The sequence below is a fragment of the Antechinus flavipes genome, chromosome 5 (genome assembly GCF_016432865.1).
Source record: "Antechinus flavipes isolate AdamAnt ecotype Samford, QLD, Australia chromosome 5, AdamAnt_v2, whole genome shotgun sequence".
Taxonomy (NCBI): Eukaryota; Metazoa; Chordata; class Mammalia; order Dasyuromorphia; family Dasyuridae; genus Antechinus; species Antechinus flavipes.
Window position 1 is genome coordinate 208,343,938 of NC_067402.1, and position 19,978 is coordinate 208,363,915.

General features: G+C 34.2%; 1 protein-coding gene across 1 annotated transcript in view; it reads right to left on the minus strand.

Annotated features, from left to right (window-relative positions):
• IRAK3 (interleukin 1 receptor associated kinase 3) overlaps positions 1-19,978 on the minus strand; it is an 88,430-nt gene that overhangs the window by 20,955 nt on the left and 47,497 nt on the right. The window contains 2 exon segments of the mRNA XM_052001768.1: positions 8,713-8,831; positions 14,165-14,279. Of these exon segments, the coding sequence (XP_051857728.1) occupies positions 8,713-8,831; positions 14,165-14,279 (234 nt within the window).

Sequence of the window (19,978 nt, forward strand, 5' to 3'; positions counted from 1 at the left end):
TAATGAGTAAGTGTATGAGGTAGGATTCAAACTCATGTTTTTTGGACTCTTAACTTTAGCTCTTCATCCTGTTATACCATCTACCTGCATTCTGTATTCCCCTCAATACATTTTAATCAATATACTAGTAGTGTGATGTAGTGCATAGCTATTTCTCCCCTTGGCCCATACAAGTATTCGATTATGTTTGACTCTTTATGAAACCTCTTTGAAATTTTTGGTAAGTATACTAGAATGATGTGTCATTTCCTTCTCACTTTACAGATGAGACAACTGAGGCAAACAGGGTTAAGTGACTTTTCCAGGATCACAGTTAATAAGTATCTGAGACTGAATTTGAATTCAGATCTTCCTTATTTTATTGTGCTCTATCCACTGTACCAACTAGCTGTCCATTGGTCCTAATGTAGGAATTCATTAATTCCTGTTAATGATAAGAATAATTTTTCTCACAATAGGCTTTGTGTTTCACATTGCCTCCTACATGATTTTTAAACCAGTTCAGGATTGTATGAATAATTTAATATCCTGAATCAAACTCAAATATTTAGGAATTAAAGCTACTTCCTGCTCTCTTTTGCCATCTTTTTAGAGGGAAATAAAATCTGATATTTATGTGATATCATATTAACACAAATTCTTTCTTAAAAAGAAAAGTGACCAATAAAGATCTGATAGATGCTTATGAGATTTTTTGTTCTTTTTTAATCCAATTTTGACTGGATTAAAAAAAATCTTGTTAGGAAGATTTTGAAGATCACTTGGCAAGATAAAATATCAGACCAGTGAGGTCCTTTCTTGAACTAAACTCCTGAGCATTCTAACTCTAATATAAAGAGCACAACTGCGTTGGACTGGCCGCATTGTTTGAGTGCCAAATGTATGCTTGCCAAAAAGACTATTTCATGGAGAACTCACATAGGGCAAGTGCTCACAAAGTGACCAGAGAAGATGACACAAGGATACTCTCAAGATACATTTGGTCCCAATTCATTTATTAAGAAAAAAAGATTATGAAAATATATTTTAAAATAAGCCACAGCTCTTTTGGAACAATCTATTATATATTTTCAAACCTAATTCTACAGTAGAACTACTATACTAGCTCTCATTCAGTAGATAAACTCAGACAGGCATTTAGCCGGTGATCACTGCCAAACACTCAATCTTGACTACTAACAATGGAGAACTAAAAGGGTGTGCTATAATAATACTGGTGCCATAATGCAGTTTCCTCCCAACAAACCCTCCCTCATAATTGTTAAGTGAAATGTGAGGAAAAAGAATATGCTTCCTAGGCTCAAGCTAATTGTTGAAGTCAGGGAAAGACAAGAAAACTGTTGGGGCTTTTCTACTCATCTTTCTAGCACTTCTGCTTATGTGGGAGCTGCCTGAATCTCGTCTCTGAGAATTTGTCCTTGCTTGGTCTTTCTAGTAGAATATAAATTGCTTCAAGGTCTGGTTAGTTTGTGAGTTTGTGGTTTTGTCTCTCTATCCCCAAGCTAGCCGTGTACTACATTACCCAGTACAAACTTAACAAAAGTTTGTGGAACTGAAATGAATTAAAATAAGGCGAGTTGGAGGCTAGGGCATCCTAGGAGGCCCAAAATACCAAAATAATAAGTCTATAATCAGAATCTACGTTGAGAGAATTGTAAACACAATCCTTTGCCTTACCCCTTTTCATCTCCCTTTAAAAATCTTTTTTTTTTCCAGAAATTGATCTGTTTGTGATTAAGAGAGCCATCTAGATCCAGAGAAAGGACTGTGGGAACTGAGTGGGGCTCACAACATAGCATTTTCACTCTTTTTGTGGTTGTTTGCTTGCATTTTGTTTTCTTTCTCATTTCTTTTCCTTTTTTATTTGATTTTTCTTGGATAGCATGATAATTGTATAAATATGTATAAATATATTGTATTTAACACATATTTTTGACATGTTTAACATATATTGCATTACTTGCCATCTAGGGGAGGAGGTAGAGGAAAGGAGGAGAAAGTTTGGAATACAAGGTTTTGCAAGGGTCAATATTGAAAAATTATCCATGCATATGTTTTGAAAATAAAAAAAGCTTTAATAAAAAAATAACATTGATCTACTAGCTTTTTATTTTTAGTAAGAATTAGAGATAATGAAAGTATATTCTTCAATTGGGGAATGGCTGAACTTGTGCATCAATCGGTGTTTTACTTATTAAGACATGTTCTATGCACTAAACACTGTGCTAAGTACTTGAATGCAAAAATAAACAAAAAACAGTTCCTGTCCTCAAGGAGCTTATGAGAGATGAGGACTTGGTCCAAGATAGTGACAATGTCAGAGGAGAAAAAAGAGAATATAGTCAAAAGATGCTAATGAAGTGAAATCTACAAGAGATGTTGCAAAGGTAAAATCAACACACTTTGGCAATAGATTGGATATGGGGAATGAAAAAGAGTGAAAAGGCAAGGATGGCAGAAAGGTTGGGAGCCTAAGGGACTAGGAAATTGGTATTACCTTCTACAACAATAGGAGAGGTAGTGGGTGATGGTGGGAGATTTAAGGGTCAAGATGAATTCTGTTTTGAACATGTTCAATATGTTTGCTCAACATCCAGTTCAAGATATCGGAAAGGCAGTTGGAGATGTCAGATTGGAGACTCGTGTGGTCTGGAGGAAGATCCAGCAAAAAAGATGAGAAGGAGTCATCAGAGAGTTGGAAGGAAAATCAGGAGAGAGGCCATCAAGGACAGAGTGATAAACAGTGTCAGACATTGCAAAGAAGTCAAGGAAAATGAGAATTGAAGAAAGGCCATTGGATTTATCAACTAAGAGATCATTAATCATTTTGGAAAGAGCTGTTTCATAGAATGATAAAGTCATAAACCAGATTGTAAGGGGTTAAGAAAAGAGTGGGCAAGGAAAAAGTAGACATATGTTTTGTAGATAGCCCTTCCAATTTTAGTTACAAAGGGCAGAAGAGATACAGGATGATAGTAGGGATGGAAGGATGAAGCGAGATCAGGACAAAGGAAGCATGAGCATATTTGTAGGCAGCAGGGAGTAAAAGATTGAAAATAAATGGAACAACAGAGACAACTGAGGGATCACTCTGTTAGAGGAGATGGGATAGAATAGTATCAATTGAACAATTAGAGGGAGTTAGCCTTGGTAAAGAGTAAAGTCATTTCATGGGAAACAGAAGGAAGAGGAGAAGTGGCAAAAGGAATCTGAGAGATGAGGAAGAGGGAAGAGGAAGTTCATAGCAAATGGTGACAATTTTTTTGTTGTTGTTGATGATGTAATTGGGGTTAAGTGACTTGCCCAGGTCACAAGCTAGGAAGTGTTAAGTGTCTGAGGTCAAATTTGATCCTCCTGACTTCAGGGCTGGTGCTCTATCCACTGCGCATCTAGCTGCCCATTCAATTTTTTTTCTGTAAAATATGAAAGAAGGCTATCAACTGAGAGTGGGGAAAAGGCATTAAGGAAGAACAAAAAGGTCTGGAAGAGTCAGTTAATAAGGGAAGTATTGCAGAATTGCCTAGCAACAGTGAGGATCCAGTGAAGGCTGTGTACCATATATTTGTAATGGATTCAGTCAAAACAGTTGTGTGATTTTCTCCTCCTTTATTCAGCAGCAGATCTGTAGGTGTGAAGGTAACGAATGGTGAGGTTGATCAGGATTGAGGCCTGATTGTAATTGGTGAGGTGATACCAGAGCTAGGGACTCGGGAGAAAAGGACAGTTTAGAATTGAATTGGTTCATCAAGGAGTTAAGATAGAAAAAAAGAGTGGCTAGTGTAGGGAAGAACTGACAGGCCAAGGTATTGGAGGTCATGATAGAGATGAAGAGTAGCTTTTTGTAAGGGAAGGAAGAGAGAAGTAAGCCAGATACATGGGAAAAAAGATAAAAGGAAAAAAGAGGATCATTGAAGCATCCTTTTTTTAATGTATAAAAGAAAATAGGAGGAAAATTTAAAAATAATCACAAATGTATAGGACAAGGGACAGCTAGGTAGCACAGTAGAGAGAGCATTGGTTCTGAAATCAAAAGGACCTGAGTTCCAATCTGGCTCAGACACTTATTAGCTGTGATCCTGGATAAGTCACTTAACTTCAATTCCTCAAAAAAAGTACACAGGACAACTTTAAAAGAAGAGGCAGCACAGTACAGTGCTGAGCCTGTACTTAGGCAGACTTGAGTATTCTTAGTCTTACTTAATCTTACTTACTGACTTGAGACACTTCCTAGACTTGTAAAGGTGGAAAAGTCACTTCAGCTCTGTCTGCCTTGCAGGGTTGTTGTGAGGAACAAATGAGATAATATTTATAAAATGCTTAGCATAGTGCTTGGTACCTAATAGGTCCTTAACAAATGTTTATTCTTTCCCCTTCCTCCTTTGAAAGTTCATGTAAAAAAAGGAAAAGGACCCACATGTGCAAAAATGTTTGTAGCAACTTTTTTTTTTAAATAAAAGCTTTTTATTTTTCAAAATACATGCAAAGATAGTTTTCAACATTCACCCTTACAAAACCTGGGGTTCCATATTTTTCCCCCTCTCTCTCCATTCTTCTCTCCCTTAGATAGCAAGTAATCCATATAGGTTAAATGTGTAATGATTTCACATTTGTCATGTTGCACAAGAAAAATCAGATCAAAATGAGAAATAAAACAAGCAAAGAAACAACATAGGAAAAAATACTATGCTTTGATCTACATTTAGTCTCCATAGTTCTCTCTCTGGGTGTGGATGGTTCTTTCCATTACAAGCCTATGGAATTGTATGGCAGCTCTTTTTATGGTGGCAAGGAATTGGAAATTGAGTAGATGCCCATCAATTGGTGAATAAGTTATGTTCTATGAATGTAATGGAATATTATTGTTTTCTAAGAAATGATGAGCAGGCTGATTTCAGAAAAGCTTGGAAAGACTTAGACGCATTGAGGCTGAATGAAGCGAGCAGAACCAAGACAACATTGCACACAGTACCAGTAAGATTTTGTGATGATCAACTTTGATAAACTCAGCTCTTCTTAGGAGTATAGTGATCCAAGACAGTTCCAATAAACATAATGGAAAAAGCACTCACAATCAGACAAAGAACTATGAAGTCTGAATGCAGATCAAAGCATACTATTCTCATTTTTTTGTGGGTTTTTTCCTTTAGTTTTCCCCTTTTGTCCTGATTTTTCTTTCAAAATATGACTAAAATGAAAATATGTTAAAAATTATGGCACATGTATAGTCTATCTTGGGGAGGGAGGAGGGAAGGGAGAAAGAAAGGGAGAAAAAAACTTGGAACTCAAAATCTTACAAAAATGAATATGAAAAACTAACTTTATATGAAATTGGAAAAAAAAAAAATACTATTAAGTGAAAGTTACATGTTGAATTTATTAGAATTTAAAAAGAAAAGGAAGTTATAAATAATAGGGATCTGCAGTTTAATGTAATTTTTTTCTATTCTACTATATACATGAAAATGTCTATTTTATTTTGTATTTGTTAAGTTCAGAATAAAAAATTAAAATGAACAAAAAAGAAAATTAAAGGCTTACCACTGCCACCATGTGACCAAGTACCAAATGGATGTCTTCCAAAACTAAATAGGATTCTGATGTCCCCCTTTTGAGGTGAGAGCAAGAGATCCCCTAGTCAGTGCAGACATTGTGAAAGAATTCACAATCCAGAAAGGTGAGATTTGTGGCAAAAATGGTTTTATTACAATGAGAAGAAATATCTTCATCAGTGGGCAAAATCCTGTTAGGATCTTTAGCAAAGATGGGTTTACAGGTTTTTGGTTATATTGGGTTTTTTTTTTTTTTTTGTGGCCCGGAGCCAGGGAGCAATTTTAGGAACTAATTTTCAACTCAATAAAGGTGGTGATTATGCCTCAGGTCAAGATCTCCAATTGGATTGTTGGTGGGGGATTGCCATTTAGGAGTTTTCCCCATAAACAGGAGGGTGGGGCCCCTCCCAAAGGCCAGAAGGGGTTGAGATTCTAGCCCAGGAAAGATTAGGGAGACAAAAAGTCCCATTACATCACTCACCCCCTCTCTTTTTTAAATCACTAGCAGGAGCAAACAAAAGCTCAAAAATGCATCAAAAGACTTTCACAAGTCCTTGGGGAGATTACGGGAAACAAGTTTCAACCCTTTCCTGCAGTCTTCCCTACTGTTCATCAAAAGCACAGTTACCAATTGTGGGACTGATAAAAGATCTACTACCAAGATAGGATTCATTCACTTGGTACAAACTTACTATAGCAAATCAACCATGTACCTGAATTCACATTGCAAGAGAAAAAGGAGGAAGCCTTTCCATCTCTCTTTTTGATTTCTCACTAAATGAACTGCCAAGGATGCTGTGAGGTTTATACAACTTAATATGAAAAGTCTCAGAGCAGCATGTTCAGTGGGAGCAGCAAGAGACTGCAGGCACAGGGGCTATGAATTTTAATTCCAGCTTTGCTTCTGTCTTGCTGTGATGCCTTAGGGTTAATCGCTTAACCTTTCCTTAATCCTCAGTAGAAAAAAGAGCAATGAATACTAATTTATTTCACAGGATTGCTATCAGGTCCAACTAATAAAGCACTTTTAAAATGATGTCTTGTTTGTTAAAATTGTATAATCATGACTTTGGAAAGTGAATGTAATATCTGAGCCTACCAGCTATAATGTGCCTGAATTCTTGGGGGAAAATGCTAATTTCTGGATTTTCTTCAAATATGAGCCTTGCTTAAAAGTATCATGCTGGATTCTAGAGTCAGAAGATGTTTAATTGGGAGAAGAGTTTTAAGGCGGTAAGTGGTGTACCTCTCCTATCCCCACCACAGAATTTATTGATGAGGTTTTATTGTATTAACAAGGTATTAAACTACTGTAAAAATTTTTTTAACTACATCTGGGTAATTTATTTATGAAGAGTGAACTCTTTTCTCTGATGCAATTAAAGGAAGCAGCTTTCTTAGACAAATAAAAATTGGACATGGCTTTAGAGGGTCTTAAATAGCTAAACTTTAGAAGGGTTTAAAAAGGTCGCACAGCTGTGGAGGAGACCTATGCATTTATATCAGAGGGTAGCAAAGGATGTTTCTCTCCTCTCCCCTCCCTTCCCTTGGCCATGTGGATTTGAAATAAAATTACTCATTCGGTAGGGGACATCTCAAGCTAAAAGTGTGAAAATTCATGGTTTGTAACGAGGCCAGACAAAGCATAATGGAGCTGCACCTGGCAAGGGAGCAGACCCCCATTCTTGAAATATGTCAATGAAGAATCAAAGTTATTTGAGGGAGGCAGCAGCTTTAAGGGATTAGATCTCTGGCAGCAAAATTAGAAAAAAAAAAAAAGAGCTGGTTATGGGCTCAGAAGAGAGTCCCTGGCAAACAGGAATCAAGGAGTAATCTTTAGGAATCCATCTAAGCAACATACCCAGCAAAGATGCTATATCCAAAGAAAGCTGCCTGAGAACTCTATGGAGAAAGGACTTCCAGGCAGTATAGTATTAAAAATGATAAATTGTCATTACCACACATGTATCCTAAATGTGTGCTTTGCTATCATCATACCCTAATTTTGAGCCCACTTTCCCATAGACACTATGTGGATTTGTAGGAGTTTATGTCCTTGATTTGTGAGAACAAAGATTTATGGCTATCATCACTATTTTTTATTTTTATTTACTATGCTATCTTAATAAACATCTTTTCTAAGAGCAAATTGCATCACATGGCTGACTGTTAATGTGAAGAACATCAGCAGGGGCTCATGATGTATATATAATAACTAAATAGTAGCAATATAGCCAATAAGAACTCCCTGAAAATTCAAGGCAAACTTTGGAGTATGTGGGAGAGTTGGAAAGTAGCCCAGGGAACATAATTCACATGTCACAGAATAAAGAGAAAAAGGTTCTTATAATAATATGAAAAAAGAGCAATAAAAATTCTCATTCAGTAACATGAAACTTAGTAGCTCTAAAGACCTCAAAAATGCTCTATATAAATATTAACTATATAAGGACAGTTAAGAGGCACAATGGATAGCGTACTGGGCCTGAAGTTAGGAAGACCATCTTTCTGAGTTCAAATCTGGCCTCAGACATTTACTAACTGTGTGACCCTGAGCAGGTGATTTAACCCCGTTTGTCTCAGTTCCTCATCCATAAAATGAGCTGGACAAGGAAACGGCCAATAACTCCAGTATTTTTGCCCACAAAACCCTACATAAGGCCACAAAGAGTAGGACACAATTGAAATGACTGAATCACAAAACTTGAGAGAAGCATTTAACTTGGAAAAAGTACAGAATAAATGATTAGAGAAGATTTTAATTAACTCATAAGTTAGGAGCTAGAAAAGACCTGTGAGTTCATCTAGTTTAAGGCTCTCATTTTATAGATGAGGAAACTGAAGCTCACAGGTAAAGTCACTAGATTATGGTTGCAAAAAAAGAACATAGAATTGAATCCAGGTCTTCTGAATCTTCATCAAATACACTTTCATTACACCAAAGTCTCAAATCATACTAGACTATTTTTGGTTTTATTATCTATGCCAAGAAAACTACTTTGATATTTTCATGGACTGGGGATCTCTCCAGTGACGCAGATTGCAGTCAGTCCATGTTCCCCTCCTTAAATAAGTCATAATTTTTACTTACCTTTGATAATGAAAATAAGAAGGCATTTCTGTATTCCATAAGGGATTAATTAAGGATGTTTGTGAGATTTACCTTGTTATGTTGCCACAGATGACAGAGCATGGTTTAGCACTGTGTAAATATTGAATGGCTCTGGCTATTCCTATCAATATACTGAGTCGAAGTTGCCAAGAAAGTGGAAAAGTATTTTCCTAAAAAGAGAATTGTAGTTAGTTTGGTTGAAGTTCAGTGCTAATGGAAACATCTAGTATATTTATTATTGTTAATTTTGTTTTATTCAGGTCCAACACTTCATGAAGCCATTGGGGTCTTTTGGCAAAGATACTGGAATAGTTTGCCATTTCCTTCTCCGGTTCATTTTACAGATGAAGAACTGAGATAAACAAGGTTAAGGTACATATCTTGGATCATGCAATAAGTATCTGAAGCTGTTTTTGAATTCATGAAGATGAGTCTTCATGATTACACATATAATGCTTCATTCACTGTACCAACTAGCTGCCACCCTAGTATATTAGGTACTAAAATTGAGATTATAATAATGGAAGCAAATTGGTAGACAAAAAAAATTGAATTCTATAGTAAAATTCAATTCTATTCTCAATTCAATTATTGATTCAATATTTCAGTGATTCAGTAATCTTAATTATTAGTGTTTCCTATATGAGTATTGAAATTCCTTATTTCTTACTCATTATGCTCAAGGGCCCTAGGTCAATCAGATCATGGCTTGTTCAAGAAATGTCAAATGTTTCTAATAATAGCTTATATAAAACTTAGTAAGATAAATTTTGCTGCTTATTACACATATATGTGTGTGTAGATATACACACGTGTATATACATATATGATTTTTGATTTATCTTGACAAACTCATGTTACATATTTGAAAACCAATTCTATTTGTCTTTACCATACTATAGAGTCAGATTCACTGAACTTACAGTTGGTAGGGACTTTAGTGGTCATTTAGTCTAATTCATATCTCAAAGGAATTTCTTCTATAGCATATACCTAACAAATAGTCATTTAGCCTCTGCTTAAGGACCTCCAGTGGGTGGAAAACTATCAGCATATTATATCATCTAATAAATGCTGGCTAGAATGAATTAATAAACTTAAAGCAACCCATTCCACTCTTTTGTTGCTCAATCACGTCTAATTCTTTTTTTTACTCTATTTGGAATTTTTTTAAGCAAAGATCTGAGAATGGTTTGCCATTTCCTTCTCTAATTCATTTGACAGATGAGGGAACTGAGGCAAATGGTTGAGCAACTTACTCAGGATCACACAGCTAGTAAATGTCTGAGGCCAAATTTGAATTCAGAAGATAAGTCATCCTGATTCCAGTTCTGGCATTATATGCATTATGGTGCTACCTAGCTGTCCATTTTTGAACATTTCTAATTGTTAGGAAATTTTTTCTGACATCAGATCTAATTTCATCTCTTCACAAAATCCACCTGTTATTCCTGGTTCTGCTCAATAGGTCCAGATTAAAAAAAAAAAAAAAACCTTCAAATCTCTCTTCTCTGTGACAATCTATCAAGTACAGGAAGATAATTATTATATACTTTCTGAGTCATCTCTTCTCTAATATTCTTAGTTTCTTCAATATACTCTCATATAACATGGCCTCAGGGTTTTTGGGGGGCACTAGGTAGTCACAAAGATCTGAGTTATAATCTAGCCTCAAACATTTACTGGGCAAGTCATTTAATAATATTTGCCTCAGTTTCCCAATCTATAAAATGACTCAGAAAAAGGAAATGGCAAATTACTCCATTATCTGTGCCAAGAAAACTCCTAATGGACACACTGAAACGACTCAACAACTGCTTGTTTTTAGCTTGGCTTTCCTTTATTGAGATCTTAAATAAGAATGATCCATAAATTCAATTCAACAATAATCTATTAAGTACCTACTTTGTGCCAGGCACTATTGTAGCCATTAAAGATATTAGGCCCAAAGTGGAAAAGTTCCTGTCTTCAAGAAGCTTTCATTCTAGCTTAAGCTAAAATAAAATTTTCCTTCATCTGACTTCACTTTAAATTAATCTGAAACACTTATTTTCTGATATGTTATGCTTACTCCTATTTAAGTGATCTCTATTCTCTCTGCTATGTGATAAATTAAATATCATATATGTATATTTACATATGTGTGTGTGTATATACACACACACACACACATATAGTTATATTCAGAAGCAAGATTTATCTCACTAGGTTTTATGTAAGCTATTATTAGAACTATTTGACATTTCTTGAACAAACCATGATTGGCTGACCTAAGGCCCTTGAATATCATGAGTAAGAAATAAGGAATTTTAATACTTATGTATAGGAAACACTAATAACTGAGATTTGACTGTAGAATTGAATTTTTTTTTTTTGTTTCCCAATTTGCTAGTTTCATTTTTTAGTACCTAATATATTAGAGTGCCAGCTAGGTGGCGCAGTGGATAAGACACTGGAATAATCTCTCTATTTTGTTCTTCAATTTTATTTCTATTAAATATTTTTATTTTAGTAACAACAATGAGCATTTATGTAAGCTTACTATGTGCAAGTAACTATGTGTTTTTCAATGATTATCTCATCTGATCCTCATGATAACCCTGGGAGGTAGATGCTATTATATTCTTAATTTTACAGTTGAGGAAACTGAAGCAAAAAGGATTAAATGATTTACCCAGATTAACACAACAAGTAAGTGACTAAGGCTGATCTTGAATTTAGGTCTTCCTGACTCTAATCCTAGTGCTCTGTCATGTCACCCATGTATAATACAAAATGTTTTGTTATACAATATTATATTTTATATTATAATTTGTCATATTATTATAAAGTTGTAAAATCATATATTAAAGTGATATGTAACATTATGCTTAATAAATAGCCATCATTATCTCCCTAAAATACTCATTGGATTGCACCACTCTTCTATTCAATAAATAGCAATTCCTCGTGAAGAGCAGGATTCCATATAAAATTTTCTGTTTGATTTTTAAAATCTTTCACAACCTGGTCCCTTCCAGTGTTCTTACCCTTAACTCCCCTTCACAAATGATGGGATCCAGAAACACTAATATCCTTGCTATTCCTATCACAGATACTCCATATCCTGACTCCAAGCTGATACTCTTCCTCCTCACAGCTGCTTTCTCTTTCTATGGCTTCTTTAAAGTCTCAGTTAAAGTTCCACTTTCTCCAAGATACCTTTCCCACTCCTTCATATCTTTATATATATATATATATATATATATATATATATATATATACTAAATACAGGTATAGAAATCTATCTTATCCTGTAGGAAAGTAGGAGGGGAATAGGAGGAAATGATAAAAGAGAGGGCATATTGGGGGAGGGGATAGTCAGAAGCAAAACACTTTTGAGAAGGGATAGAGTGAAAGAAGAAAGAGAGAATAGAATAAATAATGGGTGGGAAATAGTTAGAAACAGTAATTGTGAAAAGAATTTTGAAGGCAAGTTTCTCTGATGAAGGCTTCATTTCTCAAATGTATATGGAACTAAACCAAATTAAAAAAAAAAAAAAGAGCTATTCCCCAATTGATAATGATCAAAAGATAGGATCTATGCCCAAAGGACTATAAAATCATGCATACTCTGTGATCTAACACTATCACTACTAGGCATGTATCCCAAAAGGGTTAAAAAAAAAAAAAAAGGAGAAGGACCTATATGTATAAAAACATTTATAGTAGCTCTTTTCTCAGAGCAAATAATTATAAATTGAGTGGATGCCCATCAATTGGAGAATGGCTGAATAAATTGTGGTATAAGATTATTATGGAATATTATTGTTCTATGAGAGATGATGAGCAGGATGCTTCAGAAAAACCTGAGAAGTCCTCTATGAACTCATGCAAAGTGAAATGTGCTATGTACAAAGTAATAGGAATATTATGGAATGATCACTTGTGAATGCTGCTATTTTCAGCAATACAATGATCCAAGACAGAAAAACTTACAATGAAAAATGCTATCCGTACCTAAAGAAAAAAACTGTGTTTGAATTCAGATTGAAGCATACTTTTTTTAAACTTTATTTTTCTTTCTTCCTTTCTTTCTTTTTTTTTTTTGCGGGGGGGTGGGGTGGGGTGGAGGGGAAACCTATATTTTATTCTGTTTATGTCTTGTTTACAATTTTCTCTCTCATGAGCCTGAGCTCTTTGAGAACTGTTTTTCGCCTTTCTTTGTATCCTAGTGCTTAGCGTGGTGCCTGGTACATAATAGGTATTTAATAAATGCTAGTTGAGTGACTGACCTTGTCATGGTGGAGGAACTTGTGGGAACTATGAGCTTTGCTGTAGAGTGTTGCTCAAGAGAGACAGATCATAATGGAGAGTCCTGAGAAAAAATAATCCACTGGAGAAGGAAATGGCAAATCTCACCAGTATTTTTGCCAGGAAAATTCCATGGATAAGTCTGGTGTGCTACAGTCCATATGGTTACCAAGAGTTTAATACTATTCAGCAACAGCAACAATATGATGATGACAAGAAAAATATCCACAAAATTGTCTGTGTCAAAGGGAAGCAAGGCAGAGTGCATAGAGAACTGGCCTCCAAGCTAAGACTACCTGCATTCAAATCCTGTCTCTGACATATATGGACTATATGACTCTACACAAATAATTTAACTTTTCAGGGCTCTAGGCAGCTCACTAAGATGAAGAATTGCAGAGAAGTTGCCAAACTGAATAGGTAGAGAGAGTTTCCAAACTTGGGAGTCTCCTATGCCTATAAGGTCACAAATCTAGCACTTATCTCTATAGTTTGTATTGATAATCTGGGGTCTGGAATAATTAAAGAGCAAAGACTAAATTGAACTTTAGGGGGACAATTCTGTCCTAGAATTCTCTCCATCTTCATTTAAGCCTCTTGATTTCTTTGGATTCCAGTTAAAATTCCAACTACAAGAAAAAAGCCTCTCTTGATTTCTCTTAATGCTGGTGTCCTTCCTCTGTTGATTATTTCCAGTTTATTCCATATATATGTCTTGTTTGCCTATAGTTGTTTACATGTTCTCTTCCCCATTAGACTGTGAGCCCCTTGAGAGGGAACTGTCTTTTACCATTCTTTATATCCACAGTACTTAGCATAGTGCCTGGTACATAGTAGGTATTTAATAAATGCTTGTTGATTGACTGACAATGTTTACATGCTTCTTATTTGTACATAGTCACTTTTCCCATATTTTCATATATATATATATGTTTTTTCATATATATATATGTTCATATATATGAAAATATGTTTTTGCCTTTCTTTTACCTACTGTGCTTGTCAAAGTGTCTGTACATAGTAAGCACTTAATAAATGTTCATTGACTATCCAGAGACACACAAAATGTCTGGAGAAGCACTCTGCCTCCATACAGAGATTAACAAATTCTCAGGTATCCTCTCATATAAACTGAGGGAGGATTTCCTACTTCTCTTAGAAATTTTAAAATCCTTGTAAGTCAGAAAATTGAATAATGAAAAGGACTTACTATACATTGCAACCTATCAAAAAGCGATCCATTGCTCATGTATGGGTAAACAAGGCAAAACCTCTCAGCCTCCATAAAATAAGCAACCAGTTCCAGGATGTTTGGATGTTGAACCCTTAAAAGAAAAGAGATGTAATCCAAAGAATTATTCAATCTACATGAAACATGACTTTGGAAGAAATAAATATTACTTTTATCTCAACAAAAAGAATAATTCTAAAGTAAGAAATAAATGGAAAGATAGCTTCATAGCACATAGAGTGGGCAAGATTTAAAACCAGAGGATCAGGGAGGGGGAAATTCAGTTAAACAAAACTAATTAACACATTTAAAAAGTATGATATTATATTTAATGTTCTAAACTTACAGTCTCCCATCTCGGCAAAGAAAATAGAGAGAAAGCTTCTTATATCTCTTTTTGAGGTCAAGGTTAGTTGTGATTTTATTGCATTCAGTTTTTGTTTTATCTGTATATATTGTTTTAGTCACTGGGTATATTGTTTTCCTGGTTCTGTTTACTTCATTTTGTATTAGTTCATATGTTTTCCCATTATTCTGTATATGTCTATATATATCACACATATATAATTTCTTCCATCACTGTAATATTTCATTATATTTATGCACTACAATTCATTTAGCCACAGGTATGTAAATTTTAGACATCTTCTTTACATAAATTCTGAGAATGATTGGACCAATTCACAGTTCCACCGACAATGCATTATTTTTCCCATCTTTTACAACTCCTCCAGCATGGACTATTTCCACTTTTTTCATCTTTGTCAACTTTTAGAATGTAACATAAAACCTCAAAATTGATTTGATTTATTCTTTTATAATTGGTGACGAAACATTTTTTCATGAAATTGTTAAGAGTTCCAAAATTTTTTGAGAACTATCTGACCATATACTTATCTACTGGGAAATTACCTTGCATTCTTTCATAATATAGCATTTTTCATTTCACTAATAGAATATGGTGCTACATTCAGACATACAGTGTGAAAACAGCGTACATATACTGAGCAAACTACTTTTTAAAAATACAATCTGGAGCACTCTTCCATCAAATGTTACAGATTCAGTTGGGAGATTTCGATGATTATGATAGTAGACATTTTTCAAGTAAATAAGATATTCAAAATGTAAAAGAGAATTTAAGAAATTATGGTTTCTTCAGGCTTATGATTCTCTCTAGAGAACTTTTTATGAATCAATGAGCAGATTATGCATCTCTCAGTAGTTTGGGATACACTGTAACTATATTATGCATTCCCTTTATATAAGACATAATTCAAACATAATGCAGCTTAAATCAGCATATTTCCACTCTTAATTTCATTTGAATGGTGCAGAACTCTGTAAGAGAGAAGATTTATCAAATTGGAGAGATATTGAAAATATAAGTGAATATGCACATGCCTAGTAAAGTTTGATGCTTAAAAAATGGTTTCTATCAATGTAAATCACAGAGTTAATGTTGCTATGTGGTGTTGATTACATTTTGCAGCATTTTGTCCTTGTGCCTACTCAGAAGCGTAACAATCCAGGTTCTTAAAAGACTTTCAGAAAAAGATGAAAAATGAGGACATGGAGTAAATAAAGTACCTCTCTGGAGGCATAGTGGAAATTTGGATGTGCACTGAAATTCATAGTGAAATACCACTAGTGGTAAATTTCCTGGTCTTATCTGTAAAATTAGAGAGTTGGACTATTGTTGATGCTGAAGGCTTCTCTTAACTCTGTATCCTATACTTATGTTTATAAGGGTGAAAATAATATTATCTTGATAATTGCCAAGTCAGGTGTAGCTATAGTTCATTGCACCACAGAACAGTAGGAAAGCATTTCTGTCTTAAAAAAAATTTTTGGACATCTTTTGTTAGTGTTGTTCAGTCATGTCTGAAGAACTGTGATACCATTTTGGAGTTTTCTTGGCAAAGATAGTAGAGTGGTTTGCCATTTTCTCTTCCAGCTTATTTATAGATGAGGACCTGAAGGAAAAGGGGTTAGGTGATTTACTCAAAATCACACAGCTAATAAGTGCTGTTGATGGATTTTAACTCATGAAGATGTCTTCCTGATTCTAAGCCATCCTGACTCTTTCTGTTATTATATCACCTACATTTTCTAATATAATCCTCCTAAAATGAATGGATGCCCATCAATTGGAGAATGGCTGGGTAAATTGTGGTATATGAATGTTATGGAATATTATTGCTCTGTAAGGAATGACCAGCAGGATGAATACAGAGAGGCTTGGAGAGATCTACATGAACTGATGCTAAGTGAAATGAGCAGAACTAGGAGATCATTATACACTTCGACAACGATATTGTATGAGGATGTATTCTGATGGAAGTGGATTTCTTTGACAAAGAGACCTAACTGAGTTTCAATGGATAAATGATGGACAGAAACAGCTACACCCAAAGAAAGAACACTGGGAAACGAATATGAACTATTTGCATTTTTGATTTTCTTCCTGAGTTATTTTTACCTTCTGAATCCAATTCTCCCTATGCAACAAGAGAACTGTTCGGTTCTGCAAACATATATTGTATCTAGAATATACTGCAACATATCTAACATATATAGGACTGCTTGCCATCTTGGGGAGGGGGTGGAGGGAGGGGAAAAATCGAAACATAAACGAGTGCAAGGGATAATGTTGTAAAAAATTACCCTGGCATGGATTCTGTCAATATAAAGTTATTATTAAATAAAATTAAATTAAAAAAATATAATCCTCCTAACCTCTTCTATTATAAGATATTACATATCTCTAATAAAGAATAAAAATGAGGAACAAACATAGGTCAGCAAAACTAACAAATACAAAAATATCTAAGATAATGAGCAATTTTTCATACCTATATTCTCTCACTTCTGCAAAAAGGACAAAAACTAATCTCTTCATACCTCTCTTATTTCCATATAAGAAAATCAGTTTGGCATTTAAAGATCTCTACAACTAATCAACTATCTCATTATCTGTTGCTTCCCTTCTTGCATTCATGGTTCAGCCAAATTGAACTTCTTGCTGATTCTCATATGTCACTCCAACTCATAGCTATATGTCTTTGTTCTAGCTTCCCATGCCTTCTCCCAAATCTTATTTCCATTTTTTAAAATAACATGTATCCTAAAAGACAAAGCTCAGATATCACCTCTGTATTAAGATTTTTCCTAATCCTCTCTATTCCCAAATAATCTTATATTTATTTTGCAATTACTCTGTCTATATTTTTGTAACATGTAGTATTGTACATTAATAATAATATAATCATAATATATAGTATCGTATAGAAATCTATATTAAGTGCCTTAAGAGAAGAGATGCTTTTATTTATCTCAGTGCCTAGCAAACAGTAGGCATTTAATAAATGTTTGCCCATTTTTCAATTAACCTACATGATCCATTTGGAATGAATGAGAATGATTTATTGCCATGATTATATGCTTAGAAGTGGATCATATTGTATTTTAATATAAAATGGTCCATTTTCTTTATTTTGCAGATGAGGAAACAGGCCTATTAAGGTAATTTATTCAAGGTCACATATGATTGTTTACCACCTCAAAGAGGGGGAAGGGAAAAAGAGAGGGTGGGATAAAATTTAGAACTCAAAACTTTTAAAAAATGTTAAAAATTGTTTTAACATGTAACCGGGGGAAAAATAAAATGTATATTAAGGAAAATTGGACATAACTTTCATGATTATATCATTACTCCCACTACCCTTCATGTCTTGATGATAAATTCCTCATGATCTTCTAGAGGAGAGGAAAATTCAGCCCTGAATGCTACCCAGAACCAGGTTAAAATGTAATTAGGAAATGTTTAACAAAATAAATAAAAAATAAAAATTATTTATTCAGGGTCACACAGATACTAAGAGACTCAACCAAGATTTGAATCCATGATGTTGGACCCTACATTCAATGCTTTTTCCATTGTGTCATGTTGCCTCATATATGTGAGCACATACTAAAATATGTAGATAACAATAACTATGCAAATATACGTCTGAATATATATGTCCATATACATGCATGTTCTAGACATTGTAATTCAGAAGCTATAATGCAAAGTAGCAATGTCCTGTTTATACTTTTGCTGTGCAGAATAGTCATCTCTTTGTTTAGACAAATTAGCTAAGTCTGACTCACAAATGTCATTACCAGATAGAACCTTGAGCCCTACTATGAAATGTAAGATTCCTGAAAATTGTATGTGCATGTGCTAGTGAAGCTTAAATATTTTTCAATCATAGCTACAACAGCTTTACTGAAGACATAGCATCATACTTAGAAACAAATGATTACAATAACAGATGAACTATAAAGAAATTCAGAATAGCTAATTGTTTTCCCCTTAAGTGAAAAGATCTGATTCTGCAATTTAATTATTCAAAGAAGGAATATAATCTTGAGAAAGTGGCATTTTAACTGTCATTCTACATTAACTGTCATGACTAAAAAGATACAAAGATAAGGAGGTTAAAGAGAACTTCTTTCTTTAAAAAAAATTGTTTTGTATCTTGTGAACAGACATTATAAAGAGAATTCATTTAAAACAAAAACTAATAAAAACTTTGGCTTCCTTTCTGAGAGTACTGAATGGTGGAACTATGCTTCTAGAATTAAGAAGTAAGCAATAGCAAATAGAGAGATAGATAACCATACCACCTATGCTTTATGTGAAGATTAATCCTAAACCCTGCTACAAACAAAGGAATAAATGAAAAACCAGAATTCCACCTAGATTTTGAAGGACAGGTAGGATTTATATAGGCAAGAGAGTAGAAGGAAAGAATTGAAATATGATGGGATAACACATTTTGAAAAGAAGGAAAAAAAAAACCCTAATCATTAAAATTGTAGGTGTGGTCTTAGGGAACAGACAATGAAGAAAAATTCCTTCCTTTTTCTTCCCACAGAAAAGCAGAATATGATTAGGGCAAAAGGTTATCTGATTTGATCATTGTATCATGTGATTTTGTATGGGGGGATGGTATTACAAGGGGAAGGGATCAATGTGTTTAGGGATAATTATTTTTTTTCTCCCAAATAACTGTAATATAATGACAAAAGACAACAAAGAAGTTTATTTTTAAAAAATAATTTTTGGGGCAGCTAAGTGGCCCAGTAGATAGAGCTCTAGTCCTGAAGTCATGAAGATCTGAGTTCAAATATGGCCTCAGACACTTAACAAGTCTTAGCTGTATGGGCAAGTCACTTAACCCCAATTGCCTCAACAACAACAACAACAACAAAATAATAATTCTTAAATTTTTTCCTTCCTTATTCTAACATACACATGAATCTCAAATGATGAATTCTTGGTATTTTGATTGTTGATCATGAGGCTAAAGATAAGAGGTAAGACTAAGTTTTTTGTCCTTACTACTTGTTGGTTCTAAAAATACCTGAGAAAGGAACTGTAAGTGCACAATTATAAAAACACTTTTCATACAAATAAAGTTAGATCTAAACAATTGAAAGATTATCAAGTGCTCATGAGCTATATAATAAAAATGACAAAAAATGCTAGGAAAATTGGAAAATAATATGACAGAAACTAGGCATACCAAGTTCAAAATAGGTTCATGATTTAGACATAAAGAGTGATATTATAAGCAAATTAGGAGAACAAGGAATAGTCCATCTCTCAGATCTGTAGAGAAGGAAGGAATTATGGCCAAAGAAAAAGAGAGTATTATAAAATGCAAAATGGATAATTTTGATTACATTAAATTTAAAAAGTTTTGTACAAACAAAATCAATGCAGCCAAGATTAGAATGGAA